At 39.7% G+C, this 25,275-nt stretch overlaps 1 protein-coding gene across 50 annotated transcripts in view; it reads left to right on the forward strand.

Moving 5' to 3' along the window:
• The window catches only part of TRDN (triadin), a 1,056,665-nt gene that overhangs the window by 359,826 nt on the left and 671,564 nt on the right, over positions 1-25,275 (forward strand). For all 50 annotated transcript variants that reach the window (XM_077486957.1, XM_077486959.1, XM_077486986.1 and 47 more), the window contains one exon: positions 6,671-6,742. In XM_077486957.1, the coding sequence (XP_077343083.1) occupies positions 6,671-6,742 (72 nt within the window). The remainder of the gene's footprint in view (positions 1-6,670; positions 6,743-25,275) is intronic.

The following is a 25,275-nucleotide window of genomic DNA, read 5'->3' on the forward strand; positions in this document are numbered from 1 at the left end:
AAAAAAACATATTTTTCCCTCAGTTTAGGCCGATATGTATTCTTCTATATGTTTTTGGTTAAAAAAAAAACAATACGCGTTTATTGAATGGGTTGTGCAAAAGTTATAGCGTCTACAAAATAGGGGTTTTATGCCATTTTTATTAATAATAATTTTTTTACTAGTTATGGTGATCTGCAATTTTTATCATGACTGTGACATTATGGTGGGCACCGGACAATTTTGTCACATTTTTGGGACCATTGTAATTTTTACAGCGATCTGTGCTATAAAATTGCACTGATTACTGTAAAAATTACACTGGTAGTGAAGGGGTTAACCACTAGCTGGCTAGGAAGGGGTTAAGAGGGGTTAAGTGTGTCCTAGGGAGTGATTCTAACTGTTAGGGGGCATGGCTACGAGTGACATGTCACTGATCACCGCTCCCGATTACTGTGATTAGTGACAGGGTCACTAGGTAGAATGGGGAGATGCTTGTTTACATTAGCATCTCCCCATTCTTCCTCTCTGTGAGACGATCGCAGGTATCCCCACAGACATTGAGTCCACGGGACCCACGATCCTACTCACGGAGCTCGCTGCAGGTGCGTACGAGTGCCACCGGTGGCGCACACGCGATGGTGGCGCACGGTGGCAAATTGAACGGGGCGTACAGGTACAGCCGTGCCATTCTGTCAACATAAATGTACAGGCGGCGGCCGGCAAGCGGTTAAGGTTATAGTATTCTAATATACAGACATTTTATATCTGACAATATATTGATTAAACAACTTACCTTTTTTAATATATTTAAAGAGAAAGAAAAATAGTTTATTCTGTTTTCAGCTAAAGGTTTTATGTATGTTAGCACAAAAAACCAAAGTTCTCAAAATGTACAGTTTTTCTTCTGCTCTTCCATGCCTTAGCGCAGGAAAGGAGCGAAAAACGTTTATTATCGCAGGCCTTCTGATTTTACTGCTGCTGGGAAGACAGCAGAACAACTATTAATCTGGCTTGGCCAAGGATGAATTTATCTGCATGGTTGGTTATAAATGAGAAAAACAGACCTCTGTATGTGACATGAAATATGATTTTCTAGATGAGAATTCCCAGCTCAAGGTAAGAAAAAGTGAATTGGAAATGGTATACAGCTGTAATGCTGGTTAAATAAACCCTGTGTGGTTTTCGACCTGTGAATATACTACTCATAAATTGCACATTATAGTGTTTGCTTTAACTCTTCCTGGTATACTACTGCCTGGAGAGACATGTTAACATTTTTATTGAACTTACAGTACTCTATTCTTCTAAAAGAACTGAAATTCCTATCTTTTTTAGCAAGAAACTGCATTTAGTCCAAATACGGACACAGTAGAGGGGCTCACTGTACATTTGCACAGATAAAATTATTACAATAATAGGGTATATCTACATAGATGAAATGTTGAAGTTTCTAGTAATTATGTTGAAGGTTTAGGAATATCTAAACCCAAGAATTAAAAAAAAAGTAATATATTGCAACTTACCATTTTTAGATGTGGTGGCTGCATTAAAAACATTTTTTCAGGCTAAGAATATTTTTAGCAAATACACCTGTTAATCTTACCAGAAATGCAATATCCTTTCCATGTCCTGTGCACAGAACTGAAATCACAAACAATATTGACTTCCTTCTGTAAATTACTAATTCTCCACCCACAATGCAATAGAGAAGAGGAGAGGAAGATAAGACATGCTTGTAGTCCAGCCTGGATAACAACCTTGGCTTCCTCCATAGGTTCAATGGAGTGAGTGAGCATATTCACCCTAAAGCCTCGTACACACGATTGGATTTTCCACAGACAAAACCTCAGAAAAATCCAATTATATGTATGAGGCATTAGTATGTAATTAACTGATTGTGCCTCTCCTGAAAGCACTGTAGAAAATTATAGCATGGATAAATTATGCTGTGATAATACATTAAGCATACAAGATCCATAACACACCGTCAATTGGGATCTATACACTGCGCCATGGATAAAAAGTAGTATAATTAAAATAGCAGCCACTTTTAAAGATTAAACATGTATAAAACTACGCAGTATAAATGAATAGAGGTAATAAGTCGCGTTGAGAGTAAGGAATACCAAAAACACATTACGCTACACACTAAATTGTGATAATGTGTAAAACAATAAAATATAGTCCATAGATAAACTTGATAGAGCAGAATCTACGAAACATCAGTTGATATGTTAATCCGACACCACACCGCATGAGCAAGCATGTCTCCACTCCCCAGTTGAATGTGAACTCACCAGAAAATATTGCCTCACACTCTTGTGTTTTGACAAACAAGCGGTTAACCACCTCGGGGTTCAAGAGAATTCCATCCACACACGTTCCAAAGCACTTTCTTTTTACCTGACAATGATAGGCAATGTTTAATGTGGTCAGCATAGTGGCTAAATGGTTAGTCACTTCACCCTAGCAACACTAGGATTGTCGCACCAAATCCAAACCATGGCACTACCTGCCTGGAGTTCTCCGTTTGCCTATGTGGGTTTCCTCTGGGTACTCTGGTTTCTTCCCACACTCCAAAAACATTTTGGTAGGTTAATTGACTGCTATCTAAATTGGCCCTAGTATGTCTTAATGTATTAATGTGAGTTGGGGGCATTAGATTGTAAGACAGCAGGGACTGGTGAATTTATAATATATGTAAAGTGCTGTGTCAATTAAAAGCTATATAAAAACCTATAATAAATGCTTTCAATGTTGTTTCCCTGGTGATAATAGTGGTGGGCAATGATTAAAGCTCTGAATTGTGAGTCTATTTGGGAAAATCATTTATGGGTGATCCATACGGGAGCATATGTATAAAAGTTGTGGGGCCCACACCATTATTTTTAATTGGGCTCTACCAGTGACTGATAACGGAAGTTTGGTCCATCCCAAAATCTATGTAACAAGGGAACCAGATTCAATGTGATGTATTGGTTTTGGTCCTGAGTCACCTGGATTCCGAGGTATCGGAATTCAGTGACCACTTGGACATTCCTTGCACAGTCTGGAATAGGTTGTGGAAGTGGGTCTAGGGGCATGAGTACTGATTTGTTCCAGTTGATAGTGAACCCCGATAAAGCTCTGAAGTCAGCGATTAATTGCATCACATTCCTCAGAGAGCTATCCGTGTCTCCCAGATAAATCAAAGTGTCATTTATAAAAGATATAAAGAAATGACATCTTTTTGGGTACCCTGGAGGAAACCTGTGATGTTCTTACATGAATGGCCAGGGGTTCCAAGGCCATTGCAAACAGCAGGGGTGAAACTGCTGAGTGCTCCTGAACAGCCTAAAAGGTTCAAAGATGTCATCATTAACCCACATCCTCGAGGAGGGGGATGCATATAACAACTGTATCCATCTGAGAAAGATGTTGCCCAAACCAAATCTTGACAGTACTTCCCACAAATAGGGCCATTCAATGCTGTTCAATGCTTTGGCAGCATCTAAAGAGAAGATGGCTCTATTACTGGGGTTGTCAGTAGATAATTGTAAGTTTAAAAATAGACTGTGTAGGTTTTGAGCCGTGGACCTCATTGGTATGAATCCAGACTGATCTCTATGAATCACTTTTTGAATACATTTGGCTAACTGATTGACCAGTGCTCTAGCCAAAAGTTTAACATCAAAATAGCGAGATAGGTCTATAGGAGTCTGCTGAGGGGGTCTCCTTTTCTGGCATTAATAGGACGACTATAATTACCTAATTTATAGAGGGGAGAGTTTCCTTGTTTCAAACCCATTATTATAAACTTGAAGGGTCGGTTTCATTTGTGAGGTGTATCTTTTGTAACCTTTGGATGTCAAACCATCTGCTCCAGGTGCCCAGCCATTATGTGTTTGAGCCAAGGCTGAGAGGATCTCATCCTCAGTCAATGGAGCATGATTGGGTAATCTTCGCAAAGTGAAGTTTCACCTCATTTACTAAGATCTGGAGTAAATGCACTTGCAGAGTGCAACAGTCTTTTTTTTTTTTTTTTTTTACTTTAGTAAATCATCACAGCTGTGTTTCAAGGGCAGAGTAGACTTAGCCCATTCAGGTATTAAAAATCCTGCAGGTCATTCTGATAGTTTGAACAAGCAGACTGCAATGCATACAGACTGTTTAAATTTGCACCAAAATATCTAATCACTACTACCAAGATGCAGTTGTCAAAATTTATTGATCAATCTTCAGTTTTCTTTAAAAGAAAAGCACATTAAAGCACAACTTCAGGGAGATATAAAATACACTAATTATGCAGATCTTTGGTAAGTAATTGATAGATCATTAAATGTACCTTATGAATACAATCAGTGCAAATGTCTGAATTTGACCTGGTATTTTTCTGTATACAGCAAAGATCAGACTGGGAGAGGGAAAAATCAGAACAAGGAGTCAATTTTTTTTTTTTACCACATAGTGTTACCAAGGAACATGCTACTAGGAGAAGAGAGTAGATTGAAAGAACGATGAATTCATCAGTCTGCTACTTTTCTTTCACTATTTGGTCACGGGCTGGGGAGGGAAAAGAGGTGTACAAGATACATACAGTGCCTTGCGAAAGTATTCGTCCCCCTTGAACTTTTCAACCTTTTGCCACATTTCAGGCTTCAAACATAAAGATATAAAAATTTTATTTTTTGTGAAGAATCACCAACAAGTGGGACACAATTGTGAAGTGGAACGAAATCTATTGGATTTTTGAAACTTTTTTAACTAATAAAAAAATGAAAAGTGGGGCGTGCAAAATTATTCGGCCCCCTTGTGTTAATACTTTGTAGAGCCACCTTTTGCTGCGATTACAGCTGCAAGTCGCTCGGGGTATGTATCTATCAGTTTTGCACATCGAGAGACTGAAATTCTTGCCCATTCTTCCTTGCAAAACAACTCGAGCTCAGTGAGGTTGGATGGAGAGCGTTTGTGAACAGTAGTTTTCAGCTCTTTCCACAGATTCTCGATTGGATTCTAGTCTGAACTTTGACTTGGCCATTCTAACACCTGGATACGTTTATTTGTGAACCATTCCTTTGTAGATTTTGCTGTATGTTTGGGATCATTGTCTTGTTGGAAGAAAATCTCTGTCCCAGTTTCAGGTCTTTTGCAGACTCCAACAGGTTTTCATCCAGAATGGTCCTGTATTTGGCTGCATCCATCTTCCCCTCAATTTTAACCATCTTCCCTGTCCCTGCTGAAGAAAAGCAGGCCCAAACCATGATGCTGCCACCACCATGTTTGTCAGTGGGGATGGCGTGTTGAGGGTGATGAGCTGTGTTGCTTTTACGCCAAACATATCGTTTTGCATTGTGGGCAAAAAGTTCGATTTTGGTTTCATCTGACCAGAGCACCTTCTTCCACATGTTTGGTGTGTCTCCCAGGTGGCTTGTGGCAAACTTTAGACAAGACTTTTTATGGATATCTTTGAGAAATGGCTTTTTTCTTGCCACTCTTCCATAAAGGCCAGATTTGTGCAGTGTACGACTGATTTGTTGTCCTATGGACAGACTCCCCAACCTCAGCTGTAGTTCTCTGCAGTTTATCCAGAGTGATCATGGGCCTCTTGGCTGCATCTCTGATCAGTCTTCTCCTTGTCTGAGCTGAAAGTTTAGAGGGATGGCCAGGTCTTGGTTGATTTGCAGTGGTCTGATACTCCTTCCATTTCAAAATGATCGCTTGCACAGTGCTCCTTGGGATGTTTAAAGCTTGGGAAATCTTTTTGTATCCAAATCCGGCTTTAAACTTCTCCACAACAGTATTATGGACCTGCCTGGTGTGTTCCTTGGTCTTCATGATGCTCTCTGCACTTTCAACAGAACCCTGAGACTATCACAGAGCAGGTGCATTTATACAGAGACTTGATTACACACAGGTGGATTCTATTTATCACCATCAGTCATTTAGGACAACATTGCATCATTCAGAGATCCTCGCTGAACTTCTGGAGTGAGTTTGCTGCACTGAAAGTAAAGGGGCCAAATAGTTTAGCACGCACCACTTTTCAGTTTATTTGCTAAAAAAGTTTAAAATATCCAATAGATTTCGTTCCACTTCACAATTGTGTCCCACTTGATGTTGATTCTTCACAAAAAATTAAAATTTTATATCTTTATGTTTGAAGCCTGAAATGTGGCAAAAGGTTGAAAAGTTCAAGGGGGCCGAATACTTTTGCAAGGCACTGTAACTGCAGCATATGAAAAATCAGGGCTCCTGCCCTGTCACACAGGACCGCCTTGTAAGAAAAAAAAACATGCTGGCTTTCCTGCTTTTAAGCATTACACAATGGTTGCATTTTAAGGCTCTATCGCACAATGCAAGTCTACAGATTGATTTACTAAACAAGTGAAAACTATTCACTTAAGAAAAGTGAATGAAAGAAAAGTAAAACTGCTTTTATGTCAATCATTCAATCACATACAAAATCTTTTATTTATTTTTTATTTCCTTTACACATTCAATTTTGTATTCAAAGTTATCTTCATTTAAATTTCTAAGTTAAGTGCATTTCATTGTCTGGAACATCAACGGTCTACAAAAAAAAACTTAAATAACATACAGTATTCTATGGTAGTTTTTTTTTTTTTTATCTTTGTCTATTTTAAAAGTTAATTTTGTTTATAGACCGGATTTAATGATTGATTCTGTTTATTTTGTTTATTTGTCACAGCTGGTCGGTTGCCAGTAACCCCTGCAATAACACCGGGAAAAGCTGCCCCCCCTTCCTTGCCTCCCAAAAAAGGTATTGTTTTATGAAAAAAATGCTTTATTTGTTATATATTTATTAATGCAGAATGGTATGTTTGTCACATAGGAACATGCCTGCACACTTATACAGGAGTATTTCTCTATTTGTGATTTTTTTGTTTAATGTATTTTTATTTTTTTACCTGCTATTATGAAACACTTATTTTTCATGTTAAATGCTGAAATAGTGTTGAAATTAGAGCAGATGAGCCCATGCTGTTGTGTATGTTACCATAGCAAATTACTATTTTTGCTATTTTTTGTATTCTTTTTATATCCTGAAAAAAAAAATTTGTGGGGTTAATGAACAGTCCCTGAAGGTTTTTTTTTTTTTTTTAAATGTGACTATTTGGTCTAAGGAATGGCTATTCATTGTTTACTATACTGTTTCTACGGAAAGCCATATGTTGTACATATCTGGACACTTAAATTATGCAATAGATTTTATTTTATTTTTGCGACAGTCTGTAAAAGCAGGAGTTAACCAGGGTAATATCAAGCTCTTCTAAACATCTCAAGTGAGCCTCTGTTGTTGCCTAAAGAGCTTTTCTCATTTCTTGTGCAATATATAACTTCATAGAAAAAGAAAGAAGCCTTGCACTATATACTGTATGTTCCATATCCAAATAATTAGGAAGAAAGATCGCAGCAGGGTCCCAACATTGAAAAATTACTAGTGGCGGTTGAGAAATTTCCTAGCACTCTATTGTGCTCACACAAGAACTCTAGGCTCCAAGCAGTTGAGGACTTTCTGTTTTATTCTCAAAGTTACAGTATAACCATACAGGTTATCATAAAAAGGAACTGCAATAAAAAGAAGAGAAAAAAAAAAAACATTCAATGCTAATCTGTGTGTTGCACAGTAAAACTTTCTGAAAACCAAAGATATACTCATACCACATGGGCCAGCACAAAGGGACATTAGAAAAAGTTAGACACCAACAACAGATCATTTTTTTAAACAAATAATATATTTTATTTTGGCAATTTAATTACTGGCCACAGTGTTATCCAAGGGGTAACCAGATAATAACTCAGAATTAAAATTAAATATGATGCCATCCTGGCTGAAATACATTAAACAAAATGTCACGGTGTCCATCCAGACAATGCTGGACGATTACTCCCCCACTGAACAACATCATGACTGCTTCATGAAATTAGGGAGGGTGGGTGGAAGTCATGGTCCGGTCCAGACGGTCTGTGAGAGACAGTCCTCAGCTCCTTTTATCAGCTCCTTCCGCATGCTTTATGCACCAATTTAGACCAATCGATTGCCCGATACCTCTGACCAATCCCATGGCTGTTGCTGCCCAGGGATACCGCTGCAACCAATGGCAACCTGCAATTAAATAACAGGAAGAAGAGATCTGCAGACCCCCTTTGTGCTGTGCCATGATGGCCCAGCATATTGCTATGACATTACATGGGCCAGCACAAAGGGACATTAGAAAAAGGAAGACACCAACAACAGATAATTTTTTTAAACAAATCAATTAATTAGTGGCCACAGTGTTATCCAAGGGGTGACCTGATAATAATAACTCAGAATTAAAATGAAATATGATCCTGGCTAAAATACATTAAACAGAATTTCATGGTGTGCATCCAGACCATGCTGGACGACTACTCTCCATTGGCCGAAGCCAGAAGAGACAGATGAGGCCATCCCAACACCGTGGCTTTCTCTATCAAATTTTGCAGGCCCATATTAAAAATGTCCAGACTTATTGCAGATAAGTGACCCAAAATAGGGCAAAATAGACCCGGAACAAACCTTATAAAGACATTTATATACCCTTCCTGCCCAGACCAATTTTTAGCTTTCAGCACTCTCACACTTTGAATGGCAATTACTCAGTCATGCAACACTGTACCCAAACATTATTATCATTTTTTCATACAAATAGAGCTTTGTTTTGGTGGTATTTAATCACCACTGGTTTTTTTATTTTTTGCGACATAAGTGAAAAAAGTTGTCAGATTATAAGATATTTCTAACACATAGCATGTATATAGTAAAAATTACACCCCAAAACACATTCTGCTACTCCTCCTGAGTATGGCAATACCACATGTGTGAGACTTTTACAGTCCACATACAGAGACCCAGCATTGAAGTAGTACCTTCAGGCGTGCTAGGAGCATAAATTACACATCTCATTTCATTCCTACCTATCACAATTTTGAACGTCCTTGAGCACCGGGACAGTGGAATTACCCACAAAATGACCCCATTTTGGAATGCAAACACCCCAACTTATATTCTATGAGGCATGGGCTGCAGATAAGTACTCGGGTACTCTGATGGGCTAGAGACAGGTATTTAGGTACTCTGATGGGCTGGTGACAGATACACAGGTACTATTATGGGCTGGTGACAGGTACTCAGGTAGTATTATAGGCTGGTGAAAGCTACTCGGGTACTATTATGGGCTGGTGACAGGTACTCAGGTACTCTTATGGCCTGGGGACAGGTACTCGGGTACTTTGATGGCCTGGTGACAGGTACTCAGGTACTCTGATGGCTTGGTGACAGGTACTCAGGTACTCTGATGGGCAACAAATAGGTACTCAGGTACTCTGATGGCCTGATGACTGGTACTCGGGTACTCTGATGGGCAGTGACAGGTACTTAGATGGGTAGTGACAGGTACTCAGTTACTTGGGTACTCAGAAATACTGTGACAGGTACTCAGGTACTCAGATGGGCTGTGACAAGTACTCAGGTACAACGTAGATATTTGCCAGCACACCAAGGATCAGCACAAGGTGGCATCCAAACAGTTTAATTTATTGCATGTTCACAACACAAAAAGGCACAACATTTCAGAGTCACGCAGGACCCCTTTGTCAGGCATGTGTGGTACTCAGAAAATCAGGTACTCGGGTACTCAGATGGGCTGTGACAGGTACTTTGATGGGTGATGACAGGAACTTTGATGGGTGATGACAGGTACTTTGATGGGTGGTGACAGGTATTTTGATGGGTGATGACAGGTAATTTGATGGATGGTGACAGGTCCTCTTTATTAGGGGGGCAATCAGTGTGGTTGGGGTACACTGTGAGCAGTAACGAGATGTTACCGAAATCTCCTTCTCACACACGATCGGTGTGTGAGGAAGAGAACCTGGTAACATCTTGTTACCGCGGTTTGTTGACATTCTGTGACTGGCTGTGATTGGACACAGCTGGTCACATGGTAAAGAGCCAATTTCATTGGCTATTTACTGCGATCGGAGTTGGACTGTGTCAGGGTGACAAGCCTCATCCCCGATCACCTCTCTTTGCGTGGCCTAGGGGCATGCACCACCACCTTGCACGTGGGCAGTACTTGTGACTGGCTGTGATTGTTATCTTGTGCACTGAGGCAGGATTGAGTTTAGATTAAATCAACTTGGACAGGAACACCAGAGATACATAGGCATCTGCATCTAAAGCATCCAAGCTCAACTCATTACAAAATGAACACCATCTAGTCCAGGACAGACGATAATCCATCCATGTGTTCCTGGATACAGAGTTTTTAAGTGTAGCACTGACCCCCGAAGAAGCTTCTGGTTTTAATTGGGCCTGCACTCTACCTAGAAACCCCACTGTCTTGGCTCAATCTTCTTGGCACAGCTGTGGTGCAATGTAACAGTACAATATACAACCTGTATAAAGCATGGGATTTTTTTGGAAAATTAAGAAATACATTTTTTTTCTCACAAAAACATACTTTCACCAGTGCAGTACAGCTTTATCATATGACTGGTGTTGCAGTGATCAGGGACACTGACTGGTGACAGTATGTAAAAAAATTATAATAATTTTAACAATTTTAATTTGCTTTTCTTTTCTTCTTATTTCTTTCTTTTTTTTTTTTTTTTTACAATTTTTTTTTTACATACTGTGACCAGAGCAATACAATGTTACCATAGTTAGAGATAAGGATTTTTTTTTTTTACACATTGCGATTGCTTATATCAGTGAATTTCATTGGTATAAGCAACCGTTTTATTGAATGAAACTGATTCATTCAGTATGTATTGTTGTGATTAGCTGTGATTGTCACAACTAATCACATGGTACAGATGGCCTGTGATTGTCCCTATCTGTACCATGTGAATACTGTGACCAATCACAACTAGCAACACAATTCTACACAATGGATGGCATGAGAGGAAGCCATACATCGTTTACAATTGTCATGCAATCTGCTGTGATTGGTTACAGCGATTACATGGATACAGCTGTGAGAGATGGTGTAGCAGCACAACCTCAGGTCCACTTGTGATGAGCATTCTGGGAGGACGTCATGTGATGTCCACCCGAAATGACAAATATATAACTCAGCCATTAATTGACAATAGACCCTTCCTTTTAGGCTATCCAACAATGCTCTAACTCCCTGGATAAAACACCTTGCAGATTTTCTCTCACAAAGAACACCAACTTCTTCTAGTTTCCATAATCAATAGCCCCAAATATCTACTCAGTGCATAACATAATAAAGCATTCTTAAAACAGAAGGTATTCACATTTTTCATTCCATCACACATCCCAAAAATAAGAGAATTGTTCCTTAATTTCAAGACATTGGGTCGGAGACATGTCAAACATTTCTTTACACCCCAAAAAGCCAAATGCACATCCACAACCATTGTTGTATAGTGCAATTATAATGCTGTAGAACCATTTAATCCAGCTGGACACCTTCTCTTTTAAAGTGATTCTAAAGGCAGAAGGTGTTTTACCTTAATGGATTCTTAAAACTTAAAAAACCTTCTGAATGCCCTCCCCCCTTACCTAAGCCTGATATTGATCCAGTGCTGTGCACAAGAGCAGAGTCTCTTTCCCTCCTCATTGGTTCAGACACAGCAGAGGAGTCACTGCTGTCAATCACAGCCAGTGAGGAGGGAGGGCAGGGCCAAGCAGCACTTTGTGTGTCAATGAACAGGAGGCTTGCTATAGGGACACTTGGCAGGGGGGAGCCAGGAGCACCAGTGGAGGATCTGAGAAGAGGAGGATTGGGGCTGTTTTGTGCAAAAGCATTACATAGAGCAAGTAAATATAGCATGTTTGTTATTTTAAAAACAAATAATAATAATAATCCTTTTCAATCACTTTAGGAATGCTTTTCTGTGCTATGTACTGAATACAGCTCTTTGATTCCTTTAGTTTCTTCCCACCATAACATGTATGTTTATACTGTCTTGTTTGATCTCATGCCCTATGTCATAGAAGTTATGGATTCTATACAGTGTATTGATGATGACCAAAAAGCTTGCAACAGCTGTATGCAGTTTGGTGTAAATGGTAAATGTTCACCTTTTCTCTAGTGACAGATGCTTACGTCACCCCCCTTCAGTCATAGAAGTTTCCTCTTACCCAATTACCCATGTCTCCCATTTCATTACAGTGCCTCTGGGACATGTACCTTACCCCCACCAACCCCCCCTCCCCTCCAGTTACAGTACTTCCCTTCCACTTTAAATTGCCCTCCTTTCCCTCTTTCCACCAATGTCCTACCCACCTAAACCCTCTGAAGGAGAGGGAGCAGTACGCACCAGGTGAGCTTGTCCCAACACTAGCTGCACCTAAGGACCTGCAGTATGTACAGTAAGCTTCCTGTCCCAGCTTCATTTATATTTTGGATTTGTGCTCTATGCTGCTCTCCTGATGCTCATCGACAGATCAAAATATATCAAGGAGACAATTCTAACACAAGGAAGAAAATCCCTGATCCTCAACCAAGATAGTCATCTCCACAGCTCAGAACAAGGCATGGCAAGTCAGAAAGTGGATAAGGTCAGCTCCAGAAATAAACTATAGACAATACTGGGAACTGATCCTGTGTCTTTTGAGAACACAACTTTGACAGTTTGGGTCCTCTAATAAAAATAACCCCTAGCTATTCACCAAAATCCATCATTTACAAGACTGATAGTAGCCAACTAAAATCTGATTGGTTGCAATCAATTGTGTTTTAATGTGTTATATGACAACAGAAAAGCCACATTTGTAAGTTAGCATACCACAATTTTACTTACGATAAACTTTATTAAAGAATTTTGAAAAAAAAACTTTTCAACTAGAATAAGTGTTTCAAAAATGTAAATCTCATTAAGATTTTGCTAGAGGCATCAGTTTTAATTCCCTTTTATCTTGCTATTATAAAAATTATACATATTGTTTTACATATTTTTTTTTGTTTTAGTCAGAAGCCCTGCCTTTTAATCAGTCTAATGAATAGTGAATCTAATAAACTAATAAATGAGAGACATTCATTAGATTCATTAGATTCTCTCTTCTGTTGATTGAATTCATTTATATCTAATGAAGCTGAAATATGCCAAAAGGATATTGATGAGAATCAAAAGGGTTTTAGAAAGTGGAAATCTATGATCAACAAATATATACAGAAACCTGCAACCTTGACACTAGCAGTTATACAATGCATAATAATACACTATTTTGACTGCTGGAGTGTCTACACTCTCCCACACTAAGTCAAAATAATATACAGATGTATGGAGATGAATCCATAACGATGAAGGGGGCCTTGTCAAGCAAGAAACTATGTTTTTTAGTACAAGGGGATGGTCTGTTTCTGCATCATGCAGCTAATTACTTATCTCAGTAAGCCCTAAGGTGTTAAGCCCAGTCTGAAGGAATTCTAAAACTCCTAAATGGCTGTAAAGATTATGGGTATTAGCTGTTTTTGTTTTCTGTTGAATAGTTCCCCACCTCTATACAGCTTTAACAGATAGAAAAAATATTGCTAAGTCGCCTTCAATTCTGTTCCAAATGCTGATTCAGAGCTCATGCTGTGGGTTCTAGTGACCTAGGTGTCCTTCTTGTGTTGTCTTTCAAAGAACAATATCTCAGGCTTCCAAGTGCATTCACCAATGTCAATTCAACTTAGAAAGTCTGCTTCTTACTTAACTGTAGTCAGTTACATTTTATTACTGTCATGAATATATTCAGCTTTAGTTTGAATAAGTGGGTCTTGGTTCTACGCCTAAAAATGTTTCAGTTATTCTTTTGGGGAACTCTGTGTGCCTAGAACTTTACTACAATCTGCAGCCTTATTAACATATAACAGGTAATCACAAAGTGGTATGTAGGTGAAGCAATTTTAGCCAGGAATCCCAAGGACAGGTAAATAACTAGCTTATGCTTTTAAACACAATCTTCTAACCATTACAGAATAAAAGTTGACTTCTGTTTACAAAGGAAAATTCACATTTTATAGAAATATAAATATTTTATGTAGGGCGGGGGTGGGTTGCAGTGCATAAAACTACATTTACCATAATGACACTCCTAGGGTAAAGTCTAGAGTGGTAGCGTTAAATGGGGCAGCAACTAATCTCAAAATCACCAAATTGTGATAACATTTTTTAAATTTGCTTTCACTCTTCTTTGCACTTTTGGGCATGAGTGGCCAAATTCCTTGAGAAAACTGTAGGGGACAAGCTGTGTAGCGAAATTTGAGAAGCCTTAAAGGGCTCTTTATGGTTCAAAAAACATGAAAACATCCCTTCATTGTCTTGTTTGGTTGTCTGCACAGTAGAAACGTCCTGTAGCTGTAAATATTAAACTGATGCAGTGTTGCCCTCCAGTAGCACATACGAACCAGTAATATTTACTAAAATAATCAGATAATGTCAGAGGCAGAGCTTTTATGAATTGGAGTCATCATTTAAGCGTACAAAAGGTTTGATGTCTAAATACTACATTACATATTTAAATCCCTAACAATCTGCTGAATTAAAAAAGTATTGCAGGTATGGCATTTTGTTCCAGCTTGGCCCTTAATTTCCAGGCAGGCATCCTACTAAGCAATACTCACTGAGGCCAGGAAAAAAAAACAATTCAACTGCAGGCAAGTTAAACACCACCAATGAAGCCATCTGAAGATCAGTAGTCTTAACTTTTACACCCAATTATATGATATCATGATTTCCACTAAATATGCAACCAAGAGGGTTGTATCCCATATTGACAAATATTTTACCAGAGTACTAGGGACATTGCTACTCCAATGATCTTCACTAGCTTTCAGGACTTTTTCCATGTGGCTGTGCTGTTGCATTCTGAACACAGCCAGTTCAGCATGGATGCCATTCGCATAATGTGTTGCATTTTCTCAGTGATTGCAAAGCATTCTTTAAATGCACTGGGTGGAGAGCATGACATCACTGCCCCACTTCACTAATTAGAGAACATTTTATGTTCATTGAGAAGATGCAAAGTATTCTCTAAATGGTGCTTGTGCCGAGCGAACAACATCCTGTGTTCAGAGTGCAGCAGGGCAACCACTTGGCACAGGAACCAGAATCTAGTGGAGAAAACTGGTGTAGTTGTGTCTACTGCAGTGATTTCCAGCTTCTAGAGGGATCCCACAGAAATGGCACAGTATTTACATAGTTACATTGGTTCAAGCTGGACCAATATAGCTATTTAACCAATTGACCAATGGAAGATTTACCCCCCTTCATGACCAGGTAACTTTTTGCGATACGGTACTGCATTATTTTAACTGACAAATTGTGCAGTCATGCAGCACTGTACTCATAAGTTTAGGCCAATATATATTCTGCTACATGTTTTTGGTAAAACAAAAACTCCAATAAGCATATATTAATTGGTTTACGCAAACATCATAGTGTCTACAAACTATGGGATATATTTATGGAATTGGAATTAATTATTTTTATACTGATAATGCCGCTGATCAGTGACTTATAGTGGGACTGCAATTTTGTGACAAACAATCGGACACTAACTGACACTTTGCAGGAACCAGTGACACTAAAACAGTTGTTAGTGCTAAAAATATGCATTGTCACTCTATTAATGACACTGGCTGGGATGGGGTTAAACATATAGGGTGATCAATGAGTTGCTTGTGTGCCTAGCCAGTGATTTGTGTAAACAGTCTGGTGCTTGCACTAGGGGAAGAAATTGATTCTAGTCCCTGCTTTGCAGGAACACCAAATCCATTATTTTCCCCCCGTCAGAGTGACAATCTGCCTTGTTTACATAGGCAGATCCCTATTCTGTGTGTATTCATGATGATTGGCGGGTAACTAAGGACATTGAGTGCCTGGCACCCGCAGATCTGCTTCTGATTTAAGCATCCACAGCAGAAGCGGCCACTGGCGGTGTGCATGCTCCCCGTGCAGGTGGAAGTGCAAAAGCACTTATATATACACGTGATTCTACACAGAAGAGCCACCCTGTAGCAGTAAAATTGCTATAAGGTAGACAAGAAGTGTTTAAAAAGTGGCATACCTCGAATTCTACTTAAAAATTTCCCCATACACATCTCCAATTATATTATCTGGTAACCAAATTATTGTTAGTTGCAGATCTGTTTTGCAAACTGCAATGAAACATGACAGAAGTGTATACTACTTCTTGACTGCTGGGCACTAAATTGCCATATTTTTTTTTAATTTTTATTACATTTTTAATTCAGAAGAATAAACTTTTATTCTTACATTACTTAAATCACAAAGGTTTTACCACAAGCTGTTTTTTGTTTTTTGTTTTTTTCAATGCCTTTGTTTTGATTTATTCTGTTTTTGCATAAAGTTGTTTTGTTTTCTTTGCTTCCTCCTCCACAGCCTACATTTCATGCTTATCTCTTCTAAACAAGAGGTTGTTTTGGATAATACCATCTAAATTAGTTGCTCGTATAAATCTGTTGCTTCTTGTAAATACTCTGGAGGTGGATTCAAACAAGCTAGTAATAAAAGTCATTTGAAAACATTTTTTTTTTAGTACAGTGTTATTTTACCTCTGTGTCAGGCTGTGAATTAGAATCAGACAGCATGCAATCATCTTACAGACAGGATGCCACTTAAACAAAGTGCAGCTCCCCAACAGAATCTGAAATCCAAACGCTAAAAAATAAAACGATCTGAGAAACATATTGTGAAACCAACTGTGCAATCAGTATCAAACGGCGTGTTTACTCATCTCTTCATTAACTGGGACTTTTCAAAATGTTAGTTATGAATGAACTGCTGAAGAACCTAACATTGCCAGGCAGGGCATGACTTTCAAATTTCTTCTGTTTACTACTAACTTTGACTAAGCCCATCTGTTTCCTATCTAAGTGCTGGTTACCAGTATACACTCATTTTAGAAGTTGCACACATAACCTTCTCATCTCAAAAATAATTGATCATTTCTGTAATACTCACAGAATATTAAAGATTTGACTGTTAAGAAACATAGGCCCATGGTAACAATCAATCGGCCTTTACCCAAATAACCAGCTGTTTATGTTGCATGGGCTAGGCCAAAGCTTTATTGGATTTAAACAGCAGTGATCAAACTATGGCCTGTGAGCCAATAATGGCCTGCTGCTTGTGGTAGACCTGCTTTTCCAATTAAAATACCCTTTATGCATGCTTTAGTGTATTTTAGCAACAAGTACTGTAACAGGCCTCATTAGCAAAAGCAATCTCCTTCTTAATAGTGCCTGCACAGGGATACCATTCCTCCCACTGACCACTTACACAGAGGCATTATTACTCCCACTGACCACTGACATAGGGACACAATTCCTCCAATTGAATTTGAGGCATTTGTACTGAACACTGAACATGGATGCAGAGGATTTTTTTAACTTTTACTGATGCTGGGGTATTTTTTACTTTTATGAATGCATGGGGCTATTTTTATGCTAACCGTTTTTAACTTTTTTTGAATGCAGGGCATTTTTTTAATTTTATGAATTCATGGCCATTTTTTTGGTCTTCAATGCTATTATTTTTACTCTTTTTGAACACAGTAGGACCCCAAGCAATGTGAGAGACAGCAAACTGACCCTCTATTTAAAAATAAAAACTTTGGGGATCCCTGGAAACTCTTGTCAGTTTTTTTACTTTCAAAGTGTTTTTATTTTTCACAAAAAGCACAGAGAAGAAACTCTTTTACGAAGAAGAGTAAAACATAAAATGTACAGTAGGGATGTGTGGAATACAAGTTGTGAAATACCAATGAACATAAAAGAGATGGGACTCGACGAATAAACCCAAAACTGAACAATATTGATTACCAATCTCTAAAGTACTAAAGCAGATTGTACACTTACCACCCCAGGCTAAGGTAGCCACCAGGGGTCAGAGGTTCTTAATTCTGGAGGCTCGGCCCACCCCAGGGAGGACAAAATGAGTAGAGGGGTCACCCCTATTGGGAACATACTGTGCCGGGCGGTGGGGCACCCACCCCCCCCCCCACATCCCCCAGGCAGGGCTCCCTCACAAAATGTTATCATATGCTAGGGAATAGCCCTAGTGTAATCCCTGTAGAAATTGTGGAGGATCCCAGAGTGGGAGAGAGAGAGGAAATCTAGAGGTAGCAAATGGAATAGAGTGCGGGGGAATGGAGATAACAAAGTAGAATCATTCATCAGAACGTTGGGTTGAACTTTGGGGGGGGTGTAATACCTGGGGTGATTGAGATTCCCATAAATTGGGCCCAAGGTTCCCAGGTAATTTCAAACTTGCGTGCTGAATCCGACAGGATGCTAATCATTTTTTCTTGGGTCATAACCCAAGAGACTTTCCATTTGACTGCCTTTATTGAGACGGAGGGTTCCTCCCAGGCCTTACCCAGGGTTAGTTTGGCTCCTAACAACATGAAGTGTATCAGTTTTCGGTTACATCTGGAGATCCTTGGGATATGTGAATTCATTAGAACAACCTCTGGGGACCTGGAGATCTCGCATTCTGTGACCTTTCTACTACTGAAGATCCTTCTCCAGAAAGACCTGATTTTAGAGCATTCTCACCAGATATGGGCTAGTATGCCCACAATTTGGCACCCCCTAAAGCATAGGCAGTCTGCTGAGGGGTAAATTGTGGTTAGTCTGGTTGGGGTCATGTACCATCTAGTCATGACCTTTATGTTTGCTTCTAATAGGGATGTGTTGAGAATGCCCCTAAATGAAATGGCCAGGGCAGAGTACCAGGTCTCCAGGTTCCACTGGAAAAGGAGGTCTACCCCCCAAGCAATCCTATATGGGGATTTACTTGATTGCTTGGAGAGTGACGCATTGACTGAAATCCCGCCCCTCTGCTCCATGGCTTGACCACACAACAGCTCATAGGCTGTGAATCAGGTTCAGGTTTATCTTTCCAGATGCTATGTAGAAAATGTGAGATTTGGTTGTATCAGAAACGTTCCAATTGTGGAAGATCTAGTTTGCTTACACATTGGGCTAGGAGATGGGGCCCCAAAATGTAAAATATTGTCCTATTCGGTACAGCCCCTTATCCAGCCACCACTGGAAGGCTTTAATATCCAGCCCTGGAGGAAAATTTGGGTTATGAAAGAGATGTGAAAAGTAAATTGAGCATTGGCGCTAAAACCTAAATGGTGTACTAAAAATGCTAATACTCTGCAAATTACATGAAATGAAGCCCAATGTGGGAATTTCACAAATACACTATATACGTGATATTAAAAATATATGTGAATGAAAATGTGTATCCGTTATCTTACAAAACAACCATGCACAAGTGTGGTAAAAAATACAACTAATCTATCACAACTAAAAATATAGGTGCTTTGGTAAAAAGTGCTTTTGCTCACATATATGAGCCAATACTTATACTCTAAAAAGTGACAATCAAAAAGGCATTGTGAAAATACCAAGTGAAAACATCAAAAAGATCATGTAATGTCCAATCCAAAATATATTATAATGTCCAACTAAAAATATTTGTTCAAAGTCGCATCATCTAGTTGCTGAAAAAACGCATAAGACTTTTATCAGATAGGAAGGTGAAGCAAGGTGACTGGTGTAAAAAAGGTTAAATTCCTCTCCGGTGCGCCACTCTGTGTTAGAGAAAAAATGTATATATGCGCTCACCAGACATTAAACCCTCAATGGGTTAACCAAGCAGTCACAGTATGAGCCACTGTGCAGCTCTCTCAGGGCTCTGCCACCGCTGTGCTGTGGGGATATTTTACACTCTTCCTTCCGTGAATGGTCCGTTTAGCGTTTGTACATGAAGGGAAACAGAAGTACAACCATGGTGCAATATTGTTGTGTAAACGTACTATGTTTATTAAAATCAGTTTACTCACAAATTCCAAAAAGACAGATCGCTATGAAATATGTTGCGCCGGCGTTACTGCTTGAATAGCAGTGTAAGGTGCACGTCCTAGGCCACGCCCTACGCGTTTCGTCAGAGCGACGTCATCTGGAGCGACGTCGCTCTGACGAAACGCGTAGGGCGTGGCCTAGGACGTGCACCTTACACTGCTATTCAAGCAGTAACGCCGGCGCAACATATTTCATAGCGATCTGTCTTTTTGGAATTTGTGAGTAAACTGATTTTAATAAACATAGTACGTTTACACAACAATATTGCACCATGGTTGTACTTCTGTTTCCCTTCATGTACAAACGCTAAACGGACCATTCACGGAAGGAAGAGTGTAAAATATCCCCACAGCACAGCGGTGGCAGAGCCCTGAGAGAGCTGCACAGTGGCTCATACTGTGACTGCTTGGTTAACCCATTGAGGGTTTAATGTCTGGTGAGCGCATATATACATTTTTTCTCTAACACAGAGTGGCGCACCGGAGAGGAATTTAACCTTTTTTACACCAGTCACCTTGCTTCACCTTCCTATCTGATAAAAGTCTTATGCGTTTTTTCAGCAACTAGATGATGCGACTTTGAACAAATATTTTTAGTTGGACATTATAATATATTTTGGATTGGACATTACATGATCTTTTTGATGTTTTCACTTGGTATTTTCACAATGCCTTTTTGATTGTCACTTTTTAGAGTATAAGTATTGGCTCATATATGTGAGCAAAAGCACTTTTTACCAAAGCACCTATATTTTTAGTTGTGATAGATTAGTTGTATTTTTTACCACACTTGTGCATGGTTGTTTTGTAAGATAACGGATACACATTTTCATTCACATATATTTTTAATATCACGTATATAGTGTATTTGTGAAATTCCCACATTGGGCTTCATTTCATGTAATTTGCAGAGTATTAGCATTTTTAGTACACCATTTAGGTTTTAGCGCCAATGCTCAATTTACTTTTCAGATTTCTAGTCTATTCCCATCTTGAGGGATAGGTTTCAAGCACAGGCAGCTTTAACCCCTCACAGTTCACTTTATTGTAGTCATTTTAACATTTAAACTTATTTAAACTTGTCTAGCGAACAGGTAAATTTGTCCATAGCGCAATCTTATCTTTTCTTATTGCTATGAAAGAGATGTGACAGGGGTTTCATTCCTGAGATGAGGTGTGGCTCCTGTCTTAATATGTCCCACAAAGCAAAGGCGTGAGATAGTGTAGGGGCTAGGATTGGTGGGCGGTGTCTGGGGGGGTTCCAAAGGAGAAAGTCCAATGTGTAGTGTGGCACAGCTTGGAGCTCCATCTGGACCCAATCAGGTTTTTCCCTTTTAAGTATAGATTGTGGGTAGTTGGGCTGATCTGGAAGCTTGGTAGTATCTGTGCAGGTGAGGAAGGCCCAGTCCACCTTGTTTACAGGAGAGATAGAGGGTTTGTTGTTGTTCCCCATATAAACTTATATATGTAAAGTATTTATGTAAAAGTATTTTGCTCTGAAAGGACCTAAGGTGGTCTCTCCTTATTGGAATGAGGAGGGAGTGGAACAGGTAGATTATTCTAGGCAGCAGTGTCATTTTGATGACATTTATTCTCCCTAACTATGAGAGGTTTTGTTTGGACCAGAACTTTTAATCTTTTTCTAGTTTGTGGTACATGGGGGGTAATTCCTGGTATGTAACATGTCAAATTTGAAGGTGAGGGAGATACCTAAATATTTGATGGAGAAGTCGTTCCAGTCAAATTTGAAGTTTTTGTTTCAGCAGTGATACCATCTCGGAGGCGAGAGAGACGTTTGAGGCTTGGGATTTGTTATAATTGACATGCAGGCCAAATATGTTCCCAAAGGAGGTAAGGGTACTACAAAGGTTGGGGAGGTGATGAATAAAATTAAGTCAATAAGGAATAAGCAGCATTTGTGGACTTGATAAACCACAAGACACCCCTTTTATAACAGGATTTTCATGTATTGTAATTTCTAGGGTTTCTATGGCTATTGCAAAAATCAGTGGTGACAGAGGGCTGCCATGTCTTGTGCCTCTAGCAATGTGAATGGGGGCAGAATAATAACCTTGTAGACATATTAGTGCTTTGGGAGAGGAGTATAGGGCTCTCATGATGCACAGGAAGTGGTGACCAAAGCCCCAATGCTCCAATAGGGTTAAGATATATGGCCAGGACGCTGAGTCGAATCCTTTCTGTATAATCAAGGGAAAGCAGAATTCCTTGTTGTTTAGCATTTCCTGGCCAATTGGATTCTAGGATGGAAATTATATTTATGGCTCTTCTGGTTTGGTCAGGGGGCCTTGTCTTCCTGGAATGAAACCCACCTGATCCTTGTGGATGTAAGCACTTATGAAATAAGCTAGTCAGTTCACTAAGATTTTGGTGAGAATTTTCAGGTTGTTGTTTATGAGTGATATTGGTCGATAATTACCTACCTCCTCTGGGTACTTGTCAGGTTTTTTGATAACAGTAATGAAAGCTGTATTTTGGTCAGAGCTAAGGGGGTCACTGATACTTCGGCATTGAAGAATTTAGCCATGTATGCTGTTCTGGCCTCGCCCCCCATTCTCCCGGAGCCTATGGGTGGCTATCCAGGCAGATGATCCTTTTCTGTGCACACAATAATCGACTGTTATTTCTTGTCTGTGTCTTTTATTGGCACATTGCAGATTTTAATATATGCGTGAATGACACATTTGGTATGAGGTAAAACTGAAAACAACAAGAATAATATAACATTACAATACAATAGTAAACATCACATAATGTAATGACTGAAATTATTAATTCCTTTCCCTAATAGCCTGTGGAGGAGGAAAGAGAAGATTGCTTACCTCTGATGCCATGGATAGGGAGACATAGCATCTAGGCTGCTGCCATGAGATTGAACAAGCTAATCCCTATGGCGGTTTCGCTTCCTGACTAAAGAGGGTGTGACAATTTTTACATCTCATCCTTAAGTGGCTGGATGGCTTTGTTATAAACTATATCAATGTTTGGCCAGTGGGTGGTGCAAGCATAACAGCTAACCTAGAACAAACATAATTTATAGCTTAATAATGCAACAACACAATATACAAATTAAATGACAAGGTGAATTCTCTTTTCTGAACCTCAGGAGAGAGAAAGGTATGCTGGAGACAGAACATATGCAGCTAGGGTTTCAGCAAAAGCTATGTAATACGGGACAAACTGTCCGTCCAGACCCAGGGTGGGGCCCCGTTTTTAGATTTCTAATGACCTCCAAAATTTCTTCTATCATGATAGATTTTTTTTAGAATGGTTTTATGTTGATCTGAAAGTGAGGGGATGGGTAGGGTCTCAAGGAATTGACATGTTGATTACCCTGCGAGGTGGGGCTATAAAGTTTATCATAGAGATCTCTGAAAGTTACCAGGATTTTGGTAGGATCAGATGTTATGGGCTGACCATGTGTCCAGATCTTGGTAAGAGAGTGGATCCTCCTGCCTAGGGGAGTTTATAGCCAGCATTGGACCAAGTTTGTCCTTCTGGGTATAGAATTTAGCGCCACTCCAGCAAATTTGTGTCTCTGGTCAAACTGTGAGAGCCAGGTTCAGCTCTAGTCTGGCCACATCTATTTGGAATGTGGGTACCCCTGAGGGATGCCATGTGTCTTTCCCTAAGAGAAGAGTACCGCTGTTCCAATTTAGCTATATCTACCATTCTTTCTCTTTTCATTTGAGTAGCGATTTGGATTAGCTTCCACCTTATGGTGACTTTATGGGCAGCCCACAACATCTCTGCTGAGGTGTAGCCTGTCTCATTAAGGCTGAGATATTCAAGTAGGGCTTTATTGACTTCAGTGACCCTAATTGGGTCAGATAAAATGGATTTGTTTAACCTCCACTGAGAGTGTTTGGGGTGTTGTGATTTTTTAAAGATTGATACGGTCACTATGGAGTGGTCTGAGAGAGTTATTTTAATAATTTTGGAGCTAGAGACATGAGGGAGATAATGTGTGGCTATTAGGATATGGTCTATCCTAGCATAGGACTGGTGGGGGCTAGAAAAATTAGTGTAGTTCCTCTTCGATGGGTTCTTCTCTCGCCAGACATCTGGCAGGTCTTCTGCGTGAATTTGTCTTGCTATCTTTGAGGCTAACCCTGGTAGAAAGGGTTAGGAGGGTTTTGGATGGATTGGATTTATTGATTCCTTGGTTGGAGTCTCCTCCTAAAATAAGAGTCTCCTCCAAGAGGGCGTTCAGCCTATTCCACATCAATTGAAAATGTTTTAATTGACCTTTGTTGGGGGTGTGGTATGAGATAAAGGAGTACAAATGGCCTTCTATGAAAAACCTTTGACTAGAATAAATCTATATTCTAGGTCTTTATAATCTGCCTGCCAGGGGACATTACAGGCTTTGGAAAATAGTATAGCGACCCCTTTAGTCTTTCCCTCTGCCTTCGCCAAGTAGAACAGGGGGTATTGATGGTGGAGAAATTTGGGACTGTACCATTGAGGGAAATGAGTTTCCTGTACCATGATAATGTCTAGCTTAAGAGATTTGTATTTATCGAAGCTCTTTCTCATCTTGATAGGGGAATTCAAGCCCTGAGCATTATGTGTAGCTAAATGGAGTGTAGGACCAGTAGCATTAGCCATGGAGCAGAAGATGAGGGATGCTGTCACACACTACATCACCTACCTTGGGGGGCCTTGTAATGACCAGGTGTGGAGGGGTAGCAACCAAGCTGAACCATTGGAGACTTGTAAAACTTGAGTTGAACCAGGTGAGTGACTGAAGAAAAAATAATGTGTTAATATCCCCAGGGAAAAGAGGACAGTGGAGAGGAAGATAGGAAAGAAGGACAGGGTGAGAAAAAAGGTAACAAGATGAAGAGACTAACTGGAGCTTCTTCAAAAGGTTTTGGCCGGCGCCCTGGGGAAAAATAACCACAGGATCTCTCACCAAATAAGTGGTGTCTGAGCCAGTAGAAACAGACAACCTATCCCACAGAGACAAAACGAGTCTGAGGAATAGGTGGAGGTACATGTCCAGCACCCAGAACTTAGGTAAACCATAAACCTTTAAACCATAAAAGAAACATTTTTGAAGAATTTTTAACACGGAGAGAAATAGATCTATGAGTAGGCATTGTCATGAGCCCAAGGTGAGATGAGCTTCATGGGGAGGAGAATTGTCTCCCTCATGAATACTGGAGAAGGAATACTGCTTGCTCTTGAAGGAGAATTTGACAGCACAATGGAAGGCCCACCACCAAATCCTACTAACCAAAACTCACAGATGTAGTTAGACACATATCATTCAACCACTGGAAAGGTAAACACAGTCAATCACTAAAGCCAAGACATCAGAAAATAATTTCCAGTTGGCAGAACCATCCACGGGTCAGTTGTCTTATCTCTCACACCCAATTAAGTAG

Source organism: Lithobates pipiens, unplaced genomic scaffold (assembly GCF_037356315.1).
Source record: "Lithobates pipiens isolate NorthernLeopardFrog02 unplaced genomic scaffold, aLitPip1_a1.2 Scaffold_18, whole genome shotgun sequence".
Classification (NCBI taxonomy): Eukaryota; Metazoa; Chordata; class Amphibia; order Anura; family Ranidae; genus Lithobates; species Lithobates pipiens.